Below are 21,561 nucleotides of genomic sequence, written 5' to 3'. Positions count from 1 at the left end.
CCCCATCAGAGCCCACAGACTTGCAAATGTTGTTTGCTTAAGTATTCCCTGGTCTGATCCTCTTCCTCTGGGGAAAGACACAAACACTGACAAGTGACAGGAGTCCCCTAGGCCAGGGTACCTTCCTGATACACAGTTTTTCTCACCTGGGCTAAAACACTCCTCACTGTGCAGGGCAGAAACAGGGAGAGTACAACCTCAGGAGCTTCCACCGCTCATTAGACCCGGACTTCTGTATTACAAACTGAAGAGAAGGCTAGCAACTCCTTTTGTGGAAACACAAACAGAAGCTAGGAGATGTGACTTGATAAACTGCTCACTAGTGGAGGAATTGAAAGGACTGTTCATAGAACATAATTCATCTTACAACAGCTTCTCCACATGCACAAAGTCAGATGAGACCAGTATTTTACTTTTTCAACACCTTTGAATGCCTCGGGAATATTTATCACATCAGAAAGAGCCCCACTTCCAAACACTGCTAATACTGACCTGACATAAGCATTGGAAGTGTTGACATAATAGAAACAGACCAGGACTGTCAGCAGCCCTTTGCTGAACTCCTCTTGGTAATCTGATGAGGAGAACTAGGATTTCTCCATCTCCATCCAGCATGGCTGAATATCCTGATTATTCCCAGAGATTAGCTCTTTCAGGGACACAGCTTGACAACAGTCTCTAAAGGGTAAAACTGTTGCATCAATGAGATTAAAACAAATCTCAAGCAACTAATTAGTTCAGTACGTTCCAGTGTTCTTAACATTCCTGCATCCCTCTCACATGACATTCACTCAGTCATTACACTGCTAATGTCCAATTCTAAGCTTCAATTTAGATTTTGCTTTTACACAATTTTTTTGCCCTTCTTGGTAAAAGTAAAATCTTTATTGACAACACGTTAAGCACAATTCAGAAGAAGCAAAGAGGTTCCCTGTTGGGTCCATGAACCAGCTGCATACAGCAGTTCAAGCTTCTTTGTCACCATTCGGGAAAGCGTGCCTGCTAAGAAGAATGCGAGGGTTTTGTAGTACTGAGACATTTACTAACTTTTGGAAGGAGGCATGAGCCACAGTTACTGTTGAAAACAAGTATACAAAATTCGGGAGGAAGCACAATTTCAAGTAAAGAATTAAATAGCTTTAATATAGATCTTGAATTAAATCTTCATGAAATGGCAGGGGAATAAAAAGCATTCTCAAAGCTTTATCTAGCAGTAATATTCTTTTTTCCATGCTGGCTGTAAGAAAAAAAAAAAGGAAAAAAAACACATAATTGAGGGAAATATTATTTAGTGAAAAGATGATACTGGAAGCTAGAATTCTAACACATACTCTGCATGGAACTCTCATCTTCCTGAAGGTGCCACAAACAAAAGCTTCAGACACATTGGTACTTCACAGCATGCTGTGACAAGTTTTATTGTCTTGACCCAATTCATTTGATTACTGTGAATTACATTAAATTGACAAAAAAATCTCCTAACAGCAGTCATAAGATAGCGACTTTTCAAATAGGAATGTAATTCACCCCTTGTGCAGCTCCACTAACTTGCTGCAAGGTTCCACAAGGAAAGAAGCAGTCCATCACTACCATTAAATTGTTACCACTGTACTGACATTACATTAAAAAAAAAAACACAACTTAATTCTTTATCAAAAGAGTTTGCAGTCTGAAACCAGTTGCAGTAATGCTAAACCTTGTGATACCAGCTTTATGTAAATTATAATAGGAAGCTAGTACCAATATACAGTAATTGGCAACAAATTCACAGGTGAAGAAGGAAAAGTATTAAAAGGTATTACAATAGAAGATCTGAAGATCTTTGCATAACCACAGTTTCTTCCTTACTCCAGAGTATCAAAATCTGGAATAAGCCACAAGGACCAAGTGAGAAAATTGGACCTTAAGTGTGATGTAGTGTCAGGAACAGGTAGAGAAGTTGAGACTTTTCACTTACAGTAGTTGTGCAGAGCCCAGCATACAAAAGGTGACACAACTGACCAGTGAGGAAGCAAAGAAAACAATGGAGCAGTTAGAGGGGAAAGACGTTTAAGCACCACCAGACAAGAAAGTTTGCTGCATTTTGGACTAGGAAGTTGGTGCAGATAAAGCCACAGATCCATTGAGTGGAATGCAACAATCTAATTTGGCACAAGGTTAATGCATTAGAACATCAGGCTTTTGGTAGGAGCATCAAATATGTACACTCCAAAGAATATAAAATTAATAACCAAAAAGAGTTCAAAATATAAAATGCATAGACAAATAAGCAACATCTTAGAAATTGTTTTAATTATAGATTCATGCATCTTAGCTTTCAACCAATAAATGGTAATACCAGAAGAGGCCCAGTGCTACATTACTAGTGTATATTACACAGGACTATCATAATAGCACTTCTTGCATGGGAGCAAAGGTCTGAAGGTAACAGCCTGCAGTTAGGAAACTAGGTATTAACTCCCAAAAACTACTAGTGGTATACCATTGAGATATACTTGATAAACCAACTAGATGTCCTTAGAGAACACTTAATGTTAGTTCAACACTGTGCAGTCATATAGTAAAATCATTTATAAAGCTCTATAGAAAGCTTATGAGAAATTTTGCCTTCCTACGTTTACTCAGAACAAGGTATCTTTGAAGAAGTCGTTGTAACTAGAAACAAGTAACAGGTGAGTTGTTTCAAATGGTAGTGTGAATTCCTATTCCAGGTATATGTATAATTAAAGAGTGACTGATTTCAACTAAGTAGTACAGTGGCATATCTAAGGTCAGAATGAGATTCATAGCATCTTGCAACATTACTCATGGCTAAACTACATGTTAAGAATATTGCTTTGCAAATTTTGTTTCCAATCTTGATTGGTCTGGGATCCCCACCTTTGGAGAGAAGCCAAAGCTGCCAAACCCTTGCAAGATTGGGCCTAAATCCCATATTGTTAACTAAAATAGCTACTGACACTAAAAGAAAATGTAACTTGTGCGCTACAGCTGTGCAGAACCACAGAAATTTTCAAACCCTTTAACTTTAATTTCACAGATGTGCAGCATGGCTCTAACCCATGAGCATTTATGACTGATGCATCTGCATGAAGCTTCTCATGAATGTTGCAAGCTTCTGAACATCTTCTACAGTCACTGCATTATATAAAGAGGCACGGATTCCTCCCACAGATCTGCATTGAAAAGGAGAGAAAAAATAGAAGGGTTTTGTATATGCTAAAAAAAAAAAAAAAAAGAAGTGAATAGCATTCACAGGTATTTACATTTATCCCTACCCCAATAGGATAAAATTCATTTTACATGATTAAGTGGCAACATTTAAACTCAAGGCAAGCATGCAATCTACAGAAACTCAGTATTTATTAGCTACTTACAGTTCCAACACCGTAGCTTTACAATATAAAATAAAAAATCTAACTTTTTTAATCCCACAAACACCAGTGTAACATAGGAAAGAACTCTTGCAGCCAGGGGGATTAACCACGTAATGGAGGCTTTATACAATGACAGAATCTGATCCAAGTGTCACCTTCTTAGGCATTTAAACAGAGACAAGACATATTAATCAAACTGGAGAAGAAGGCAGAATTAAGTGAGCCCCATCACACCTAAGCCACAGTTGAATCACCAGCAGTTTCTGATTACAACAGTCTCCAGATTGCTATTCCCAGTGCTCTCAAACCAATATGAGGTACAGCTTGTAAGCAGAAAGCTGGTAAGTCAACACACAATATCTCCTGCTTTATCACTATAATAACATTTTATTCTGCATAGCAAAGGGATTTGTCTCAGTCTAGCACTTACCTATGTCCTTTCAGAGATAACATGTTAAGTTCCACAGCTTTCTCAAGGAACTTCTTTTCCAGGGCTTCATCACCCCTGATATTGCCAATGCGAAAGGGGACATTCATTCTGCTTCGGTTCTTCTTCTCCACTGGACATCTGGAGAAGTTGCAAAATGTAATGATTAACCTTTTTTTTTGCTAAATTTACATTTTCAGCTACACACAATTTCAGAAAGCAAATAATTTAATCTGCTCAGCATCAAAGTCACCATTCCATAATGAAAGTGATCATTAATTTTTGTGAAAGAAAGCAACCTTTTTCAATCAAGTATAATTACAGTAATAGTAAGTGTAAGACCGATTAACCCTGACATACCTAAAATTGCCCCTAAGGAATGTGCAGAAGGCCAGTGAATGGAACAAGCTAGGAAAAGTAAATAAATAAAACCTCTCAACCACACTCAGGACAGTCTCAGTTGCATTCCCTAGGATAGCTGAGATTAGTTACAGTGAACTTTGACTAAAGCTCAAACATTTTCTTTTCTCCATCTTCGAAGACTGACAACTGAGCTTGACCAAGCTAAACAAGAGTAAAGCAAATACAAAAAACATAGTAAATTTCCATTAATATTAGAGACTTTTGTTAGTGGTTTCAGTCCCCATTCTACATCAGTCTTAAGTATTATTAAGAATCAGGAATGTATTTCAGGGAGAAAAGAGATGTCTAGAAAAAAAAATGATCTTGAATCACATGCATGGCCGCAACATCTAGGACAAGCATCACAGCTCTAATTCCTTAAAATTCCCGTTAGTCCAAACTAGAAAATTTAAGATCTATTGAAAGCATAATTTCTGTTCAACTACTTTGTGAAAGCAAGAATAGGGCTGGGGTGGGAGGTTGGGGGCAGGGAAGCATTTAAATATTTTTCCTTAGTGCTTCTGGTTACAAAGGAAATATGAAGCCTTCGTATCTCCCAAAGGTGTGATGTAAATTCTTGCAGAGATTCATTAGGAATTATTTTTTTTCCAAAAAACAGCATGTAAACTCTATACCTATTATTATTCTATTTGACAAAGGATGGTTGAGAGTTTTGTTTGTTTGTGGCAGGAGTTGTTTTTTGTTTGAGTTCTCCCTTAGTTCCTTTTTACTGATGTTTTCATTATGAAGAAGAAATCGAACATAGTATCTACATTTGCAAATTTTCTACTTCAGCCATAACCAGGAAAACACTCTCTGAAAAGGCCTATGCTTGTAAGCGCTCCCACATTTGAATAACTGTAGCTATGTTATAGCAACTGGATCTTCTTTAAAAGGTATTAGGCAATCCAACATAACTCAGTGCAAGTTGTTAGTGCGCACACTTTACAAAGCAACAAACTGCCTATGGCACACAGAGCTTCATAAAAGAAGTCTCCATTCAGCAAAAGGCTTGTGACACTGATTACCCAGTGAAGCATGCCCCAGATTAGGAGGTACATTACAGCTGGGAAAGCAGCTTCAGATAAGACTGGATTATTTTTTTTTAATTGTATTGATGACTAGAACAACTTAAACTGCATTGCTTAGTAAGATGCATACAGATCAGTTAGTGAAGTTTGCTTTGTTTTCTCAATTGCCTGTTTACCATTTTACTATTTGCATTGCATTTCCCCACTCAGTCTTATAGAACCACTTGCCAAAAACAAGGATTTCTTATTTGCCATAAAATGTTTTCTCGAGGCTGGATCTGCCCATTGAGGTTTATGGAAAAACCCTCAGGATTTCAATAGAGCAGGATCACAATCCTGATCATTACAATGCCAAAGGCAAAGCTGTTCTCATTAACAAAATAGATAAGCAGAACGCATTGAATATTATAATGAAACTAGCTCCTTGCCGATTAAGGTTGCAGCCAATTCAGATTTAAAATCCAAATTTAATTTCCCTATCCTAACTTTGACTCTAAAATTAATCAAATCCCAAATCTTTTGATTTTATTCTGAAGGGAAATGAAAACATTTTGTAGTCTCAGTCATTTACTAGCTTTTAAACTTGGTGCGCATTAAACTAATTATTCCCTATTACAACATCAGCTTTTAGCTGCACATACTTTGGGTCCTGTAAGCAAAATATATACAACCATATGTAAAAATCAGAGGGTTAAATCTGCTTTGAAAAAAACATCAGAAATATCTGAAACTAAAACATTCTTTATGTACAGTTTATGTTTTGAATACAGCTAGGTTTGATCTTCCTCCTGCTATCTCAGGAAGTGTTTCATAATTTAGCACAATTAACTAATAAAGATGCTCTGATCGACAGAGAAAAAGCAAAGTTCTGACTATTGAAGAGATGGTAAGAAAGGATATGATGCAGAATTCCTCTGAACAACTTTTTATGAGCCACATCTCTTTTTTTGGCCTGTACTTCCTTGAAGAGATTCAGTAAGCATACTAAGTAGGAGGTGTTACAACCTGCTATTAGTACAGACTTCTCCTAGGCTCTCACATTTTATAAGTGTTTCTCAACTGATCATCTGTGCAGATAACTGGAAATAATGTTCTATCAGACTGAAACTCATCCTTGGATAGTTATCAAGTGAATGCTTTGCACAAATAATCCCTCTAGGATTTCATGATTCCTCAAAATTTCTTCATATTGAAAAAGTATTTACATTTCAGTTTCCATACTTTTAAAAGTATGATGCAAATAGACTCAAAGTTATGAATATGTTCAGCTGTACAAATGTTGAAAGCAAATACAGCAACTTACACATAGAATCCATTAGATTTGTCTATGATATCATAAATCATTCGTGATTTGATTAAACTAAGTTTATCCATGGCTGCAGCTCCACCATTATTCTTTATCCATTCCAGTACCAGCCCCATGATATAGATACTGCAACAAAACAAAACATTTTGGTCAGACTTAAAAACAAAACAAACAACAACCAAAAAAAACACAGTAGCCTTTAACAGTCCATAAAATGTTTCAGCAGTATAATGTTATGTTTGATTTTAAGTTGCTTGTTAAGATGATTAACAACTCAGTAAGGAGTACATTCAAAAATATGACACTTCTAAGCAGAAATGCTTTATTCGGACCCAGATGAAGTATCCTGAAATACAAATGCTACACAGATCTGTTGTACCAAACCTAACCCTTTGCACAATAGAAGTACAAGTCCTCCTGGTTTCCCTTAGCTCTGCAGAGCTCCCAAGGACATCCCCAGACATTTTTCATGAACCACCAGTTTATTTATCCTACAACTGCCTCTCAGTCTGGAGTTAACACTAAAGTTGGTGGTATAAAGCCCGCAAAGCTGCTCCAGAAATGATGTAGAGGGTGAATCTCAAATGTATGTGCACTAATAATGCCAGAAATCTAATCACATTCACAAACATTAAGAATAAAACCTATAATCCCATTTCTGTCTGAAAAGATCTTTCTCCCTCATGAACAGTGATATTTGGTGAAACAAACAATGAATGTATTACATTTAATTATTCATTACCATTCAAGTTTAAGCATAGACCTGGAAGCATACTGAAATCACATGTCTAGGGACCAAGTATTTCAATGCCAGTTACTCACTGCAACATAAAAAAAATCCCCAAGGCCTTTTGCCTTTGTGCTTTCGCTACAGAACTCAGCCTGTTCAAGTTCAGGCATTTCCCACGACTACAACACTTTGCATAATGAACTGTTCACAAGTCTTTAAGGCACATTTCCAACAGGTTTGTTTTTATTAATCCGTTCATTACAGATTCCAAGGGAGTACTCAGAAAGTGCTACCCTACAAGTTTCCCTTAACACCAATCTAGCAGGAGGTTGTTTTAAACCTTGCTTTTTTAAATTTCTCCAGGGATGCCAATCTCAAATCTTTGAAGACTTCAGAAAGACTGCAGAAGAAGTGAGGTTACAGACTGTGTGTTATAGGTACAAAGCACCTTACAGATTTGAGAGGACAATCCTGCCACATTTATGACAGCAGACTGCCAACAACTGCAGTGCAAAAGATTTAAGTGAAGTACAGCCTACGCCCTTGACAACTATACAAGGCCACATTCATCTCTTGCTCTCATTTCCTCAAGTGAAACTTCTTAGACAAGTGAGGTTTAAAGAAGTCAGCCCTGGAGTCATCCACAAAAGCAATCCAGCCAGCTGAAACCTTTCATCTGTCTTCCATGTCAGTAAAAAATAATGCTTTTGGAGCAATTTTAAATGCAAAATAAGCCCTTGGACCTTGAAAATAAGATTTTTATAGCAAATTCATTGTTAATTTTAGCAAAATAGATTAGGGTCAAAATCAATCTCTCTAACACCAAGAGGTTAAAGCCATTAGCATCACCTTAATTTAATTTTACACCCTGCTGAAGTAGCTTTTACAAATTCTGTTAGTATTTCCTGCCTGTTTGCCAGCAAACCATTAGAGAGTGCAAGGAAAAGAGGAGAGAGAAAAGTTAAGAAGCTTTGCCAGTTCCTTACAAAAACTGGAACAGGCATTTAGAACCAAGCCAAACAGACGTGCACCCTGCCAACAATTCAGTCTGTTACATTTTGGATTCTGGAGTACACTCCACTGTGGGTCTATAGCACAAAGTGAAATCTGGCAAGGCAGTGATTAGAAAGAAGATTGTTAGAACAACCTTTATTTTCAGTTTCCTTTGTTTCCCACTATCCTATTAAAGTTCCTAACATACTGAGTTACAGCTAAAGCAGCAATTTCTTTTTAGAAATTACTTACAGTGGTTAAAATAAAATTAAACTGCAGAATTTAATTTTTGTTTTGTTTTTCAAACCAGAGAAGCATAGGCATTCCAGGGCTGAGATTAAATAGAACTCTGTAGTTTTTTTTTTTTAAATGAAAATAGCTTTGTACTTGGAAGACATGAATGGCTGGATTTAAAACCTGGCATGTGCAAGTACAGAGTGTCCAAAACAGTGTGTGTGACTTGGCAGTCAGGAAAATAATCAGTCATGAAATAGAGGCTTTATCAATCGCTGTAAAAAGAAAAAAAAAGCATGCACACTGCCCATGTAACAAACCTACATACAGGAAGAGAAACATCTGGTGACACTGAGGTTAATTCCTCTCTTAAATATAAGCCTTAATGATATTGGGTGTATTCAGCCAGTAGGGCAGTCTCTGAATGGCTGCAAGAGCACCTCATTACAGCAATACTCTATAGTGTTCATACTGCTTTGGAGAACTCCAGCTGTGCATCAAAGTCTGAAATGACCATATGGGCACAGGATTTACTGTTGTGTTTATTTTTTTTTGATAAATTAAAATAACTGTGTCTATGCCTTTGCAATAATACACACCATAATGAGAATCAGCAGATTCAGAAATACAATCAGTACCACTTAAAATTCTACTGTATTTAAATAAGCGAATTATTAAGGTATATCCTATGTGCAGGTACCATTTTATTTCATGCTGATACGGTGCATTTGACATCTGCTGGACAACATCATGCATCTTACCTTTACAAATTCTGGCTTGTAAGAGAAAGGCCCAACGAGATGAGTTTAAATATCTCCAGTATGCAATTACATTATCTCTGATCAACAGGAAATTCTATCTCTGACAGTAGAACCAATTATTTTTGAAGTATTGAAAAAAAAAATCTGGGAAAAGGTGATATTTGGTTTAAGATTTTCTTTTTTTTTTTCTTTTTTTAATAACTATTTTAGCAGGCATTGCATTGGTATAAAAACACTCTAAAACTCATTAAATTAAATAGTTTAGAACAGCCTTATTAAGAAGCAGTAGATACCAATGGCTCAATGCCTAAACATTCCAGTAACAAAGCATCATTTGACTAGCTATGGACTATTTGACTACCCTAATTTTTTAAAAGACCAAGCTGCAGTCTGTTTTGCTTCATGCATATATGAAGTCATCAGGTACATGTCAATTTTATGATCTTGACTGCTAGCAGTGATTACAAAGCTTGACCCATTTTATTTCTGAATGCCAAGTCAAGAACTGAAGTGGTATTGAAGAAATATGGAAAGTTTTAGCAGACAACAAGGTAAAGCAATGACTAAAACACCTTTTAAAAAAAAAAACTCTTATCTTCTGTAGTTTCATTTTAAAACCCACTGTAGTGAATGATGTACCTAGAGCAAGAAATACTCAAAGTATAAAATATTACAAGATTGTGTTTTTAAAATATTAGAACCTTTAATAATGATAACGTTGTTTATTATTTTCTAGCAAAGAAAGTAGAGAAGGATATTGAGGTTCAAGTGCTGAGAGCAGTCTCTCAGGAAGAAATTCATTGAAATCTCTTATGAGCATTTAAGCAACAAGGTTAAAATGCTAAGTTATCTATTTGCAATGATAGAATCATCAGCACTGTACTTGACTGAAGGTGGGTTCATTTAAGTCCAAGAACTAGATACTGAAACTTCTACAATGGAATTATGATATATAATATTTACTTCTAAAAATATTATATTCCTTATGGTCAATTCCACGGGGCAACAAAGCCTACTACAATTAATTCAGATGTTTTCACAGGAATCACATGAAACACTCCAACATATCAGTTACCTGAAGGCAAGCAGTACCCACTTCCGAAACTTTATTTTTGACAAGCACAGCAGATGGCAGTGCAGTAGCTTTCTGAATAATGGATATTAAAAAGCAGGATAAGTTACCTGTAGCATGGTGGAGTGTTATACAAAGAGCCATTCACTGCTTGTGTTTTGTAATCCAGTACTACAGGGCATTCCTTCAGTGCAAATCCCAGCAAGTCCTCACGTACTATTACAACAGTAACTCCAGCACAGCCAACATTCTTCTGAGCACCAGCAAAAATCACGCCAAACTAACAGAAAGAAGAAAAGAGGGAATTGAACTAATGGGATCACTAGGTGATCTTATAACTGAATAACATACCAGTATCTTCATACAAAAGGTATACAACTTAACAACGGAACAGCTTGGAGAATGTGTCAAAAATAAGCAAGTCAGGGTCAAAGCCAAGCTAGAAGTTCTGATTTCAAAATGCACTTCCAGCTAGAATTGTGATCTCATATATCAGAACAACGTATCTTCATTCAATTGACAAAGGTCACATTAACAAGCTTTCCAATAATTTGCTAAATGTTTACTTAATAGTCAAGAATAATTCTCAAGGCAACCTGTCCCATTTCACACTACTCCAAGCAAATTTACTGAAAATAAGTTAAGAGATAGATAGCAGTATTTTCAACCTATCAGGTATTTCAGAAGAGGGATCATATATAATCCACCTGTTCAAAGAGAAGCAGATCAGGGAAAAACAAGATGAATTTATTAACAGACTCTTCCCCTCCTCTCTCCCTCCCCCCCCCCTTTCCCCCCCTCAAACTGTACAGTACCTTGGAAACATCCACAGGTCTTGACAGGAAATTTGATGACATATCACAAACCAAAACTGCACCTTTGACATCGGGTACGAAGTCAAACTCCACACCATGAACTGTCTCATTAGCACAGTAATAGACATAAGACGCATCTGGATTGAGATTCCAAGTGCTTGGGTCGGGAATGTCTAAGAGAGACAAAATGAAAACCAAAGGTCACCACAGACATGTAATTTTCCGGGCATGCTATTATACTTTAACACTGGACTTTCAAGTGCAAACCTAGAATGAGTTGGCAGCATAAAGTAAAAATTATCTTATTAACATGAAGATACATTGTACCTGCAAAGTAAATACACCCACGCATTCCCAAAGTTTTGTAGTAAGCCATCATTAGGCTTGCAGGCACCCATCTGATTTTCAGTCCTTTTTCCTCAAGGGATTTTCATAAGGTTTGCAATCACAGATGAGAAACCACAGCCCTAGAGGTCTAAAATTGAATCTCTGACACTGGATCTAAGAGTCCTCTACGTGCCTTTGGAACAACTGAAGCATTCAAATTCTCACTGGTAAAGTTGTCTAAAACTATTTCTATGCATCCCCAGAAGCATTTTCAGTCTGGTCCAAGCTGAACACATGGTTACCTAACTCCTATTTAAGCCCTGAAAGGGATTTATAAAACTAAGATTTGCATCTGTCAACAAGCAATTTACAGACATGCCCTGACAGCACAGGACACGTTTTGCATAAAACAAATGGTTGTTCCTCCCTTCTCCACACCTCCAAAACATGAGGAGAAGTGCTGCTATTGCCTCTGCTATTATTTACTCTCCCCTTACTTATAGCTGCCAAATGGTCAATACAACCTCCAGTAATGGGAAGCTGTAGGTGCAATTACTTCCTGTGCCTCTGATGATACAAGCTCATCTTCCAGGTTAATACATTAAATGGCAATTAGGGCACTAACTCGTTTGGGAGATATTCTTTGCCTTTCCAGTTGCCACTCTTCCCAGTTCAAATGCTATAACTTGGACCATAAGGAAGAAACATGAGTATAAACTAGCAGAAGTAGAAACCAGAACACAAGTATCCCTGCTCCAAGAGTTATTTATTTATAACCAGTCACTATTTAGAGTATACATTTAAAGTGTCTTTGAAGCAGGTTTTCTCACAAAAATTCCCCAACACCTCACTTACAGTTAACCTTTCTCTTTCTCCTACACAGTGGTCTTTCAAATTATGTCATGTCCAGTAACAAGCTTCAAGAGAAGGAGTTGGATATGCCTCTCCTGTTCCAGAGCCAACCATCTGTTATGACATACGATCAGGAGATGAGTGTTTGCGAACTCTCGGAAAACTGTAACTGAATGCATATCACCCATCTCCAGGACCAACAAGCTAAAGAATCCAGACATGCTTCTAAATTTCAAAGTACTCTCACTATCGAATGTATCTGAAACTGAACAACATAAGCAATATCTTTGCAAATAGCTTAAAACTGAGTTAAAATATAATTAAAAAAAAAGCCCACGTCATTTCTTTATCAATACATATTTCCTTCTTACCACTCATGTTCTAGGTGCTGCTCAACTTAGCTTCAAAATTCTCTCCTGGAGACCACTAGGTCTCTAACAGGTCTCCCAGTCATGAACATGGAGAGATGTGGCAGACAGTTTTTTTCTGAGTGCTGGTCAGTCAACTGTTTAACTAGTTAACATTCAATAACTCCATAGCTGAGACAGGCCAGTTTTTAGAGCAATTCAGAAAGGTAAGCATTCACATGGATGGATGTAATCATCAACTTACTTGTATAGGTTGCTAGCTTCGGATGAACAATATTCACTTTGGCATACTTCTCTGCTTCTTTAGCTGCTTTTGCTGACCAAGCTCCAGTAACCACATAATCCGCATGTCTTCCCTCCTTTAAGCCAATAAGGTTAAGTGGGACTGCACTGAACTGACCAGATCCACCTCCTTGGAGGAAAATAACTTTGTAGTTTTCTGGTATATTTCTGTGTGCAAGAAACATACATTTATTTCAGTTCCCAAAGACAAAGGATGCATACTCCTTGCTATTACACATCTGACTGCAACCATACAGAAGAATACAGAAGACACCTTTTGAAGAGGTTAAACTAAATCCTTTTAACTTCCCTCTGCACTGACATTGACTATTAACTCAAATAGTAGGAATAGTGCTATATATTGAATTGATAAGTTTTCTGGAAACAAGCAAGCTTTGTCTCAGACAGCTACAAATAAATAGCTGTGTAGCTCTTCTATCATAGTACGCACACACTTGAACATCATTCCAGCAGAATTAACGCTCACTTGAAATACTGTCTGTTGCTAACTTTGTGAGTTTTCTGAATGCTGTGCTAGTTTCACACCATAATACTTGAAGGAGAATTCAGCTTTGAGAGTCTTAAAATTTTGCAAGTGCAACTGCATAGTAAGTTGTACATGCAGAGCAAGTGCCACAAGGCGCTATTTATACCATCACAAAAATTAGTTGTTCAAATTACTCATGAAAGCTCTGCTGTCAGTAATTCTAGTTCTGACTAAGAGTCAAGCCTTCACATGAAAAAGCCATGATTTTAAACTACTATGAGAACTACACATTAATTCTAATACATGATATAAATACTTATATTTCAAAGTTTTAAAAATGTGTCACATTACACATAGGAAAACAGCCCCTGACCAGTCATCCTAAAACACATCCATATAAAGTCTGTTAATACAATCAGTTAAGTAATGAGTGCATAGAACACCTCTATACAATCAGAACAGTTTTCTGCTATTTCCACTTACATTGTGAGAAAGTCGCTGCACTACATGAATTCTATGAAGATGAAACAAATTAAGTCAATGAGTCAGTTTATAGCAGTCACATGAAAAGGATCTTAACCTAATAAAAACCCTTTGTTACATACAAATAAATGAGAATCAGACAAAGGAAGACCAATGTCCTCTCTAATATTAGATGCAGTACCTAAACAAAAAAGAGCTTTCAAGGACAGTTCTCCACATGTGATAGTTGCACTAATAATAACCAAAGTCCAATCTAAAAATAAAAAGGAAATAATTCACTTACAGCAATTCACGCAAGAGATTTTCAGCTGTATTTAAAATTTTTGTGAAATCTGCAGTTCGATGGCTCATTTCTTTGGTAGGAAAAAAAAAAAAGAGCATGAAACAAAATGCTAATAAGTGAATGTGATTTTAAAAGTTGTTTTAAGCTTTAAAGATTTTACACTCACAAACCCCAAATACCCAAAGGCTCCCATTTCCAGTTCCAACTCCTATTTCTGTTGAGTCTTCCTAAATACCCAGCCTTACACTTCCTGTCTTGTCCAGATCCATGCAAATACAGTCCATTCACATTTGTCACCCACATGACCCTACTACCCCCAGGAACAAACAAGGGGTATATCTAAGTGAAGAAAAATATTCCCTAGAAAGATGTAAGTTTCCTTACTCTAAAAATGTTCTTTGTTACTACTTTACTCTGTACTTGCTACAGCAGTACAGGGGGAATGTTTTGTTCTTTTACTTTAAAACAGCTTCATTATGCAGTAATCCTAATTAGAAGTTAAGGCTACTGAATATTAATTCCCTTTATTAAACCATAGTCTTTCTTCCCTTTATAACAGTGAACAATTTAAACATGAATCCCTATCCTGCAGAGACTGCTGCATGTTCTACTTTTAGCAACAAAACAATTTCACAGGGCTAGTAAAATGCTGGGCATGTTTGTGCATATTTTTTTTCTGCAACTGGGGATGAAAAATGAGTCAGTTATGCAAACTGCATATAATACACCTCCTCCTTATGTCAGGACTGCATTGACTTACTAATGGGAAGGATGCTGAACATCAAATACATCTGAAGTGTTACACCACATAGTATGCAAAATACTGTACGTAGATATATGCATATATGTGTATACCCACGCATAGTATTTCATATAAACAAAAAAGCAAGCAACTCCCTGAAGATCTAAAAGTACTAATGTTTTACTTATGATTAGCTCCTTTTGTCTCTATTCCTCTGTGTTGGATTACTAAGGAGCTGGCTGTGTATCATTTTATGGTACTCTGGATGAATGGTAAACAAAGAAAAGATCAGCTGTTTGAAAAAGTATTTTCTGGACGTATGTTACCACAAATAAGGTACTGCAAAATAAAAGGAGGTATTCAGCAGAAATATCAAGATCAAAAGCTATTATTGAGAAGTTTAGTTAAGTTAGTTAAGCATCTACACTTTGAAAGACATACAGAATTTTTAAAGTCTTACCAAGAACACTAATGCCAAGGCCTTTGTAGTCCACCAATTCTTTCTGTGCTGCCAATAGTACCTAACAGAACAAACAAGCAAAAAAATCCACAAACAAGTTAAGGGAATTATCCACTATCTGGAATCTTTGATGCATCATATGCATACCAGCTGCTCCATAATGTAATACCCTGACACTTCTCAAGTTAAAATAACAGAATAGACGCTATATAATTTCATTGCATCTAGGATCTGAAGGCTTGTCTTAAAAAAGAATTAATTAAAACCCATGCTTCTTGTGGAAACTCTGCATTTCAAGTTATTATTTCAATAATTACTTTTCCAGATTACTTCAGAATGACTTTTAAGAGTTGGATGGAACTCCCTATCTCTTACAGAAGGCTTAATGTTTGTATGTGTGCTTTTACTACTCAGGGATCTTATTTTTCTCCCATGTTCTTTCACTTGACTCGTACAAATAGGATAAGTGAGGTATTAAGGGAAACATCTAATGAGAGCATGAGGATGTCTCACACCGAGTCAATAGTACAACGCCTGGTTTCATAGAATGAAGTCCCTCACTTTCTGAAGATATGCCTTCTCTGTTACTGGAAGAAAAGAATGAAACAGTTCTGATGTAACTAAAATAGACAGGTCATGCCTAGGAGCCTTGGCAAGATTTGTTTGTTCAGCTTTTCGTGTTTCTTTCTCCCCTCACAGCTCTCACATATCAACCAAGTGGAATTAGATTCTACCCATCAGTTTTGTTTCTTTTGATTTCAGTGAATGCCTCTATTAGAAACAGAACTTTCTTAGCCCCTACTAAAAGGAGTAGGAGATGGAATCCAGTGGAAAAGCCTCCAAAACAAAGGCTGTACGCATGCATTGCAGGATCTGCCAAGAAACCACATGCTTTGGGTAGTTGCAGGGGCAAGCAAGCTACCTTGCTGATGGGGTCTGTGCAGGACCTGTCAACTGTAACAGCTGGTCACCAGTAGGTCAACCATGAGCAGCTGTGCTCCTTTTCAACTTTGAGACCATGAAATTTTAACAAGTGCATTTCAGGCGCAAACACATTCATAGCAAAAAAAAGAAAAAAAAAAAGGGGGGGTGGGGAGAAAAAGTCAAAAGGAACATGCAGACTGTTAGAGAGGTCTTTTTAACAGCTTGATAAAATCCAATTCTGTTAGTAACGTCATCAGACAAGCTGCACATGCCTTACAATAGCTACTTATGTCTTGTCATATGGACAAGAAGCTCTGTCCACCTTCTTGCTTCAGTGAGTCTGAGCACCTCATATGCAGCATCATCTAAGAGTCAAACGAAGCCAAACAGTCAAGGCGAAATAGTCCATTCAAGGGTACTGCATTTTCAAAAGGGCCAGAGAGACTAATAACATGGAGTTCAGCTATGTTTTAGTCCTCAAACAGTAAAGGCAGCTCTCAGGATTCTCTGTGGGAGAGGCTGATGCTGCAGCACCTAGTGAGAGCTCCTTTCTGAGCCATGGCTTCAGCAGTGCACAGCAACAAGTGCCTTTGTAGCGTGATCCATAAGGGACATTTATAACAGAGAAGCAGGGGCAAAAAAATGCTGCTGTGCAACAACTTTGTTTGCCTAATAAAATCGTTAAAAAATAACGCAGGATCACTAAGAAAGAAAGAAGAAAAGGGCAGTAAGTGTCCCGATACATGGCTCCTAAGCTGTCAGTCAGACGCACAACCCACATGTGCATTCAGCACAAACCGCCCCCTCTCCATATGTAGCTGGATAACCTATGGTGCTGATGCAACATCCCAGGGAGTTGAGCCTACGCTGCGCTCATTATCATTTTCTCAGACGAAGACAACTCACCGAGTGACTACGCTAGTTATCAGCTGGCGAGCACCACACTCGAGGCGGTGCGCCTTGGGGGGGGGGGGGGGGGGGGGGAAGGTCTCGGGTCTCGCTTGGCGTCCCTAAAACCGATAGAGCCCGTGACAAAGGAATGTGGTGTCATGGGGTTCGGGGGAAGAAGGGGGAAAAAGAAGTAAAAGGAGGAGGAAAAGGGGGGGGGGGGGGGGGGGGGAAGAAGGGGTAAAGGGGGGGGAAGGGGAAAAGGGGGGGAAAAGGTGGAAAAAGCAGCGTGCAGGCAACGCCACCTGCCCCGCCACCGCGGCTGCCCCGTCCCCGTCCCCGTCCCCGTCCCCGGTCCCGGTCCCGGTCCCGTCCCGACTCACGGATCGCGGCAGCTTGGCCGGCCCGGCCCCGAAGTTGGCCACCTGCCGCCCGCCCTCCATGATGGCGCCGCCGCCCGCCGCCGGCCCGGCCGCTATAAGCCCCCCGTCGCCGCGCCGCGGGTTGGCTCCCCTCCCGCACACCGCGGGGGCGGGGCCCCCGCCGGCACCGCGCCGCCGATTGGCCCCTGCGGGCAGCGCCCCGGCTGCCTATTGGCTGCGGCGCCGGGAGGCGGTGGCGGCGTGATCGGCCCCGCGCACGCCCCCGTCGGGGAGCGACCTCGCGCGGAGCCCTGGGGGCGGGCGGGGGCTGCCGGGGGAAGGGGCTCGGTGGAGACTTGAAGATGAATTTACGTGATTACAGAGCTGGGACCACAAAAGGGACTTGCGAATTGCAGCCTGATCGGGTCGTCGAGTCAAAAGATTTTCATCAAATGCACGTTGTTTTGCTGAAGAGATGTTGACAGAGACAGCTGCTTTAGAGCAAAGATAACTTCCTTACAGTAATGGATGTAGCTTAAGAAAAAAAACTCAAATTTTAAGAAAAAAACATCAAATTCACGCTCAGGAACCAGCACCCTCCGTAGTTCTAAAGAAACGCCCCACACCTCAGAGGCATTAAAGACTTGACACAATCTTTTCAAAACATCAGGGTACTCTTAAAGTATAGCTTGGGCCACAACACCCTGGACAAGTAAATTACTTCTAATTATTCAAATTAGTTCTAACTAAATAGAACCCTCTGGGGAAACGCTCAGTAACTACACTAATGGGACTATAATACAATTGTTTTTGCTGGAGTCTCACACAGAAGCTGGCCAAAGAGACGTGCTCTTCGTATGCGCTCTTCCTATGGGTAAGACCAGGGTGTCTGTGTCTGCCTGGAGTCTGCTTTGAACTCGAACTCACTGGGGAAAAGGTACCCTAGGTAAGAAGGGATGGCAGAGGCAGTCAGAAGTAGTTCAGGGTGGTGGCTCAGGTCGAGAAGCTGGGCCCCTACTATGCAAAGTGCTTTGACGTCCAAGCAGGATCAGTCTTGAGTATTACCAGTGTGGCATAAACCAAAAAGGCAAATTAAAACTTTGGAATTAAATGTCTTTCAAACCTCCAGCACAAATTGCTAGAACACAAAAACAAGAACTAGGCAAGCTGATGCAGGTATCAGCTCCAAGCATGGGGATTAAGTAGCAGGTATTGTCGTTTTTCTCTCCAGGATAGAGAGGGTCCCATCCCGACCAGAAAGGTCTAAATAGCAGCTCCTACGAGATCAGAAAACAACTTTGCTGGAAGACTTGCCACCCGGAGCTTTACAAAATCTGTTTTTGTGTGCTGACAGGACGTAAATAAAATCGACACAGATGAATGAACTTTAAAGTTACCTGAACACAGAGTAGTCCATTTTATATACACGCAAGGGATTATTATGCTTTTGCAGCTGAAGACAATGGAGAGGAATAGTAAAGGTCATATCAGAGTTTGGTTTCTATTGAATTGAGAGTTCTCCTAATTTAAAATTTTGCTACCAGTAATTACTACTTATTACCTTGAAGTTCATACACTCATTATGTCAATGTATATAGCCATACCATATAAAATGCAAGCTTCCAAAGCCATGGCTTTCATGAACAATTTAGGCTTTCAGCATTTGACAGAGAACCTGACCCTGACACAGATCCCTGCAGACGAATCTGAATTTGTATAATTAACAAACCTGAAGCCATTGAGTGCTATATTAACTATATAGCATAACTGGAAAAATAAAACAGAAGTCAGAGAAAGTGCACTGGAGTTCCAAAGTTTTCAGTGAACTTCTGTTGAGTTCATCATCGCTTTATGTCATGCTAGACAGAAAAACCTTCATTGAGTACTGCTGGAAAAGAATTAGCTCACTCAAGGAGACCAAGAACACACAAGTTCTGTCTGGTACAATGATGGACAAACTGACGTCATTACTGAAAGACAAATAAGCTGACTACACAGCAACTTGGCATCTACTTTAGGAGGCAGCTGGGATGTCTGGTCCAGCAAACCAGTGAGAATGGCAAATTTTGATGAGACTAAAAATAAGATGCAGGTAGTTCAGAAAGGTGTTATGTTGTTTTGTTTTTCAGAGATCTAGCTGCAAATACTGCAAATGTGAAATGTGCAAAAAAAATTCCTGGGAAGCCCAAATAAGGAGAGAAAAATGCTAGAGTTTTATAAGTAAACAGCAATGTGTTCTCTAGCAAATAGCTGGGCTATTGATTCTAGGCTTTTATGTCAAACGAACACAGACAAATACGTAAAACATTAACTAATAGCAAGAGGTTGAAACAGTCTATAGCCAAACTCAGTGGCCAGACGGTTTCATAATCACTTAACATGTATATGCACGAAAATATTTTAAGATTATTACTTTTCATTAAAATACTTAAATATATTTTTACATATCAAGATTTTTTTCTTTTTTTTTTTTTTTTTTTGAAAATGACATCACCTTGAAACTTCTGAAGTATTCGCGATAGCCTTAAAATAGTGCTTCTCCCTCAAGGCAACTGACATCCGTTATCTCTACTGACTTCGGATCCAGTGTTTTGATTATGTGTAAAGTACCCACTCCAGATTCTCACAGTAAGGCACACGACAGTTCTTCTGACAAGATGAAGAACCCTTCATGTTTTTGCTTGAAAATAATAATTAATGTTTAAGTATTAATCCAATTGGAGAAAAAAATAAAAAAGATGAAGTTATATAAACCACCTGGTCAATTTTGCTTCAAATGACGATTTTTGACATAATTCATACTTTAAAAGCAAATACATTATTTAACAGACAGAATTTATGCTATTTATAGGCATACAATACATAAACTGTTTTAAATTCTTGACAGTATCTTTAAGAGATAAGTAACAGGCAGTTCCTAATCCAACACATCTGAACACTTGACATTTTAACATTATCCACCATTTCAGAGATTAGTTTTTGTTTTAAAAAGGGAATGCATAGCATTTCAACGCTGAAGGAACTTCATCAATCAATGAATTGATCAAATCAAAATTATAAGCAATGAACCACGACTGAAGTATAGACCTCAAATGTTTGGGAGAATGTCTAAAAATGCATAGATTAACATATTACTCTGCTATTATTCTGAAGTGACAAAGTCTATATAAATAATGTACTTTCATTATGCAATTACTTATGCAATATTGCAATAGCCAAGGTGATCTCATGCTATTTGCTCAGCAGAAATCCATTTCCAGATTCATGATATTTTTTTTTTCACAATTTTCAAGCAGCTGGAGACAGGAATTTTTACAGATCTTGTGTTACAGAATTCTCACTTCTGATGACAGAGTGAAAAAAAAAAAGTTGATGGTAATTCCACCCCCCCCACACCCCAACCCAGCCCAAACCATCTTGCCTAATTCATACATGTGAAATCAATCTTCCTTTGCTCTATCCTCCTGTGTCCCCTTTAACTCTCCAGATGGAATACACACTGCCAAGAAAAAAAAAATCCATATCACAAATAGGTTAAATGGTTATGATCACTGAAAATCTCAGCTACTACTGTAAAATATGAAATTAAAGTATTACAATTTGATCTACTTTTTAAAAATGAAGCTTTTCAGGATCACTTGGCAACACAAAATCATAGAATCATTTAGGTTAGAGAAGACCTCTAAGATCATCTAGTCGAACCCTTATGAGTTTTGAACCTTTATACAATGTTTGTCTTTAAGAAAAGTTTATCAGATTCTACTATCCCATCTCTCAAAGCTAGCTATGGTAATTTAAGAAATTCTTTTGAATCAGGACTGACACGCATGTGAAAATGTCACAGAAATAAATTATTGAAAGCAAAGAAAGCTGACTGGTTTGTTTGAAAAATTCATTCCTATTGCTCAACTAAATGACCTAGGTGTAAACCCTAAATTAAAAGGTAATTTTTCCA

The 21,561-nt window shown here is 38.2% G+C and overlaps 1 protein-coding gene across 1 annotated transcript; it reads right to left on the bottom strand.

Moving 5' to 3' along the window:
• Positions 1-1,386: 1,386 nt before the first annotated feature.
• PSAT1 (phosphoserine aminotransferase 1) lies at positions 1,387-17,766 on the bottom strand. Its single transcript, XM_035558532.2, has 9 exons — positions 17,628-17,766; positions 15,433-15,493; positions 14,231-14,300; positions 12,940-13,145; positions 11,149-11,321; positions 10,444-10,613; positions 6,541-6,669; positions 3,808-3,945; positions 1,387-3,176 (listed from the first exon to the last, which is right to left on the bottom strand). Exons 1-9 carry the CDS (start codon positions 17,685-17,687, stop codon positions 3,071-3,073), a joined length of 1,113 nt encoding a protein of 370 aa, XP_035414425.1. The 5' UTR covers positions 17,688-17,766; the 3' UTR covers positions 1,387-3,070.
• Positions 17,767-21,561: the final 3,795 nt, after the last annotated feature.

This window comes from Cygnus atratus, chromosome Z (assembly GCF_013377495.2).
Source record: "Cygnus atratus isolate AKBS03 ecotype Queensland, Australia chromosome Z, CAtr_DNAZoo_HiC_assembly, whole genome shotgun sequence".
Classification (NCBI taxonomy): Eukaryota; Metazoa; Chordata; class Aves; order Anseriformes; family Anatidae; genus Cygnus; species Cygnus atratus.
Note: the sequence above shows the minus strand (reverse complement) of the source record. Positions and strands in the feature narration are given on the sequence as shown.

Excerpts from the sequence above, each read along its gene's own strand:
- PSAT1 (XM_035558532.2), bottom strand. The coding sequence starts at position 17,687 with ATGGAGGGCGGGCGGCAGGTGGCCAACTTCGGGGCCGGGCCGGCCAAG. Across the intron at positions 15,494-17,627 it reads CGGCCAAGCTGCCGCGATCC|GTACTATTGGCAGCACAGAA; the intron begins GTGAGTCGGGAC and ends TTGTTCTGTTAG. Across the intron at positions 10,614-11,148 it reads GACCTGTGGATGTTTCCAAG|TTTGGCGTGATTTTTGCTGG; the intron begins GTACTGTACAGT and ends TCTTTCTGTTAG.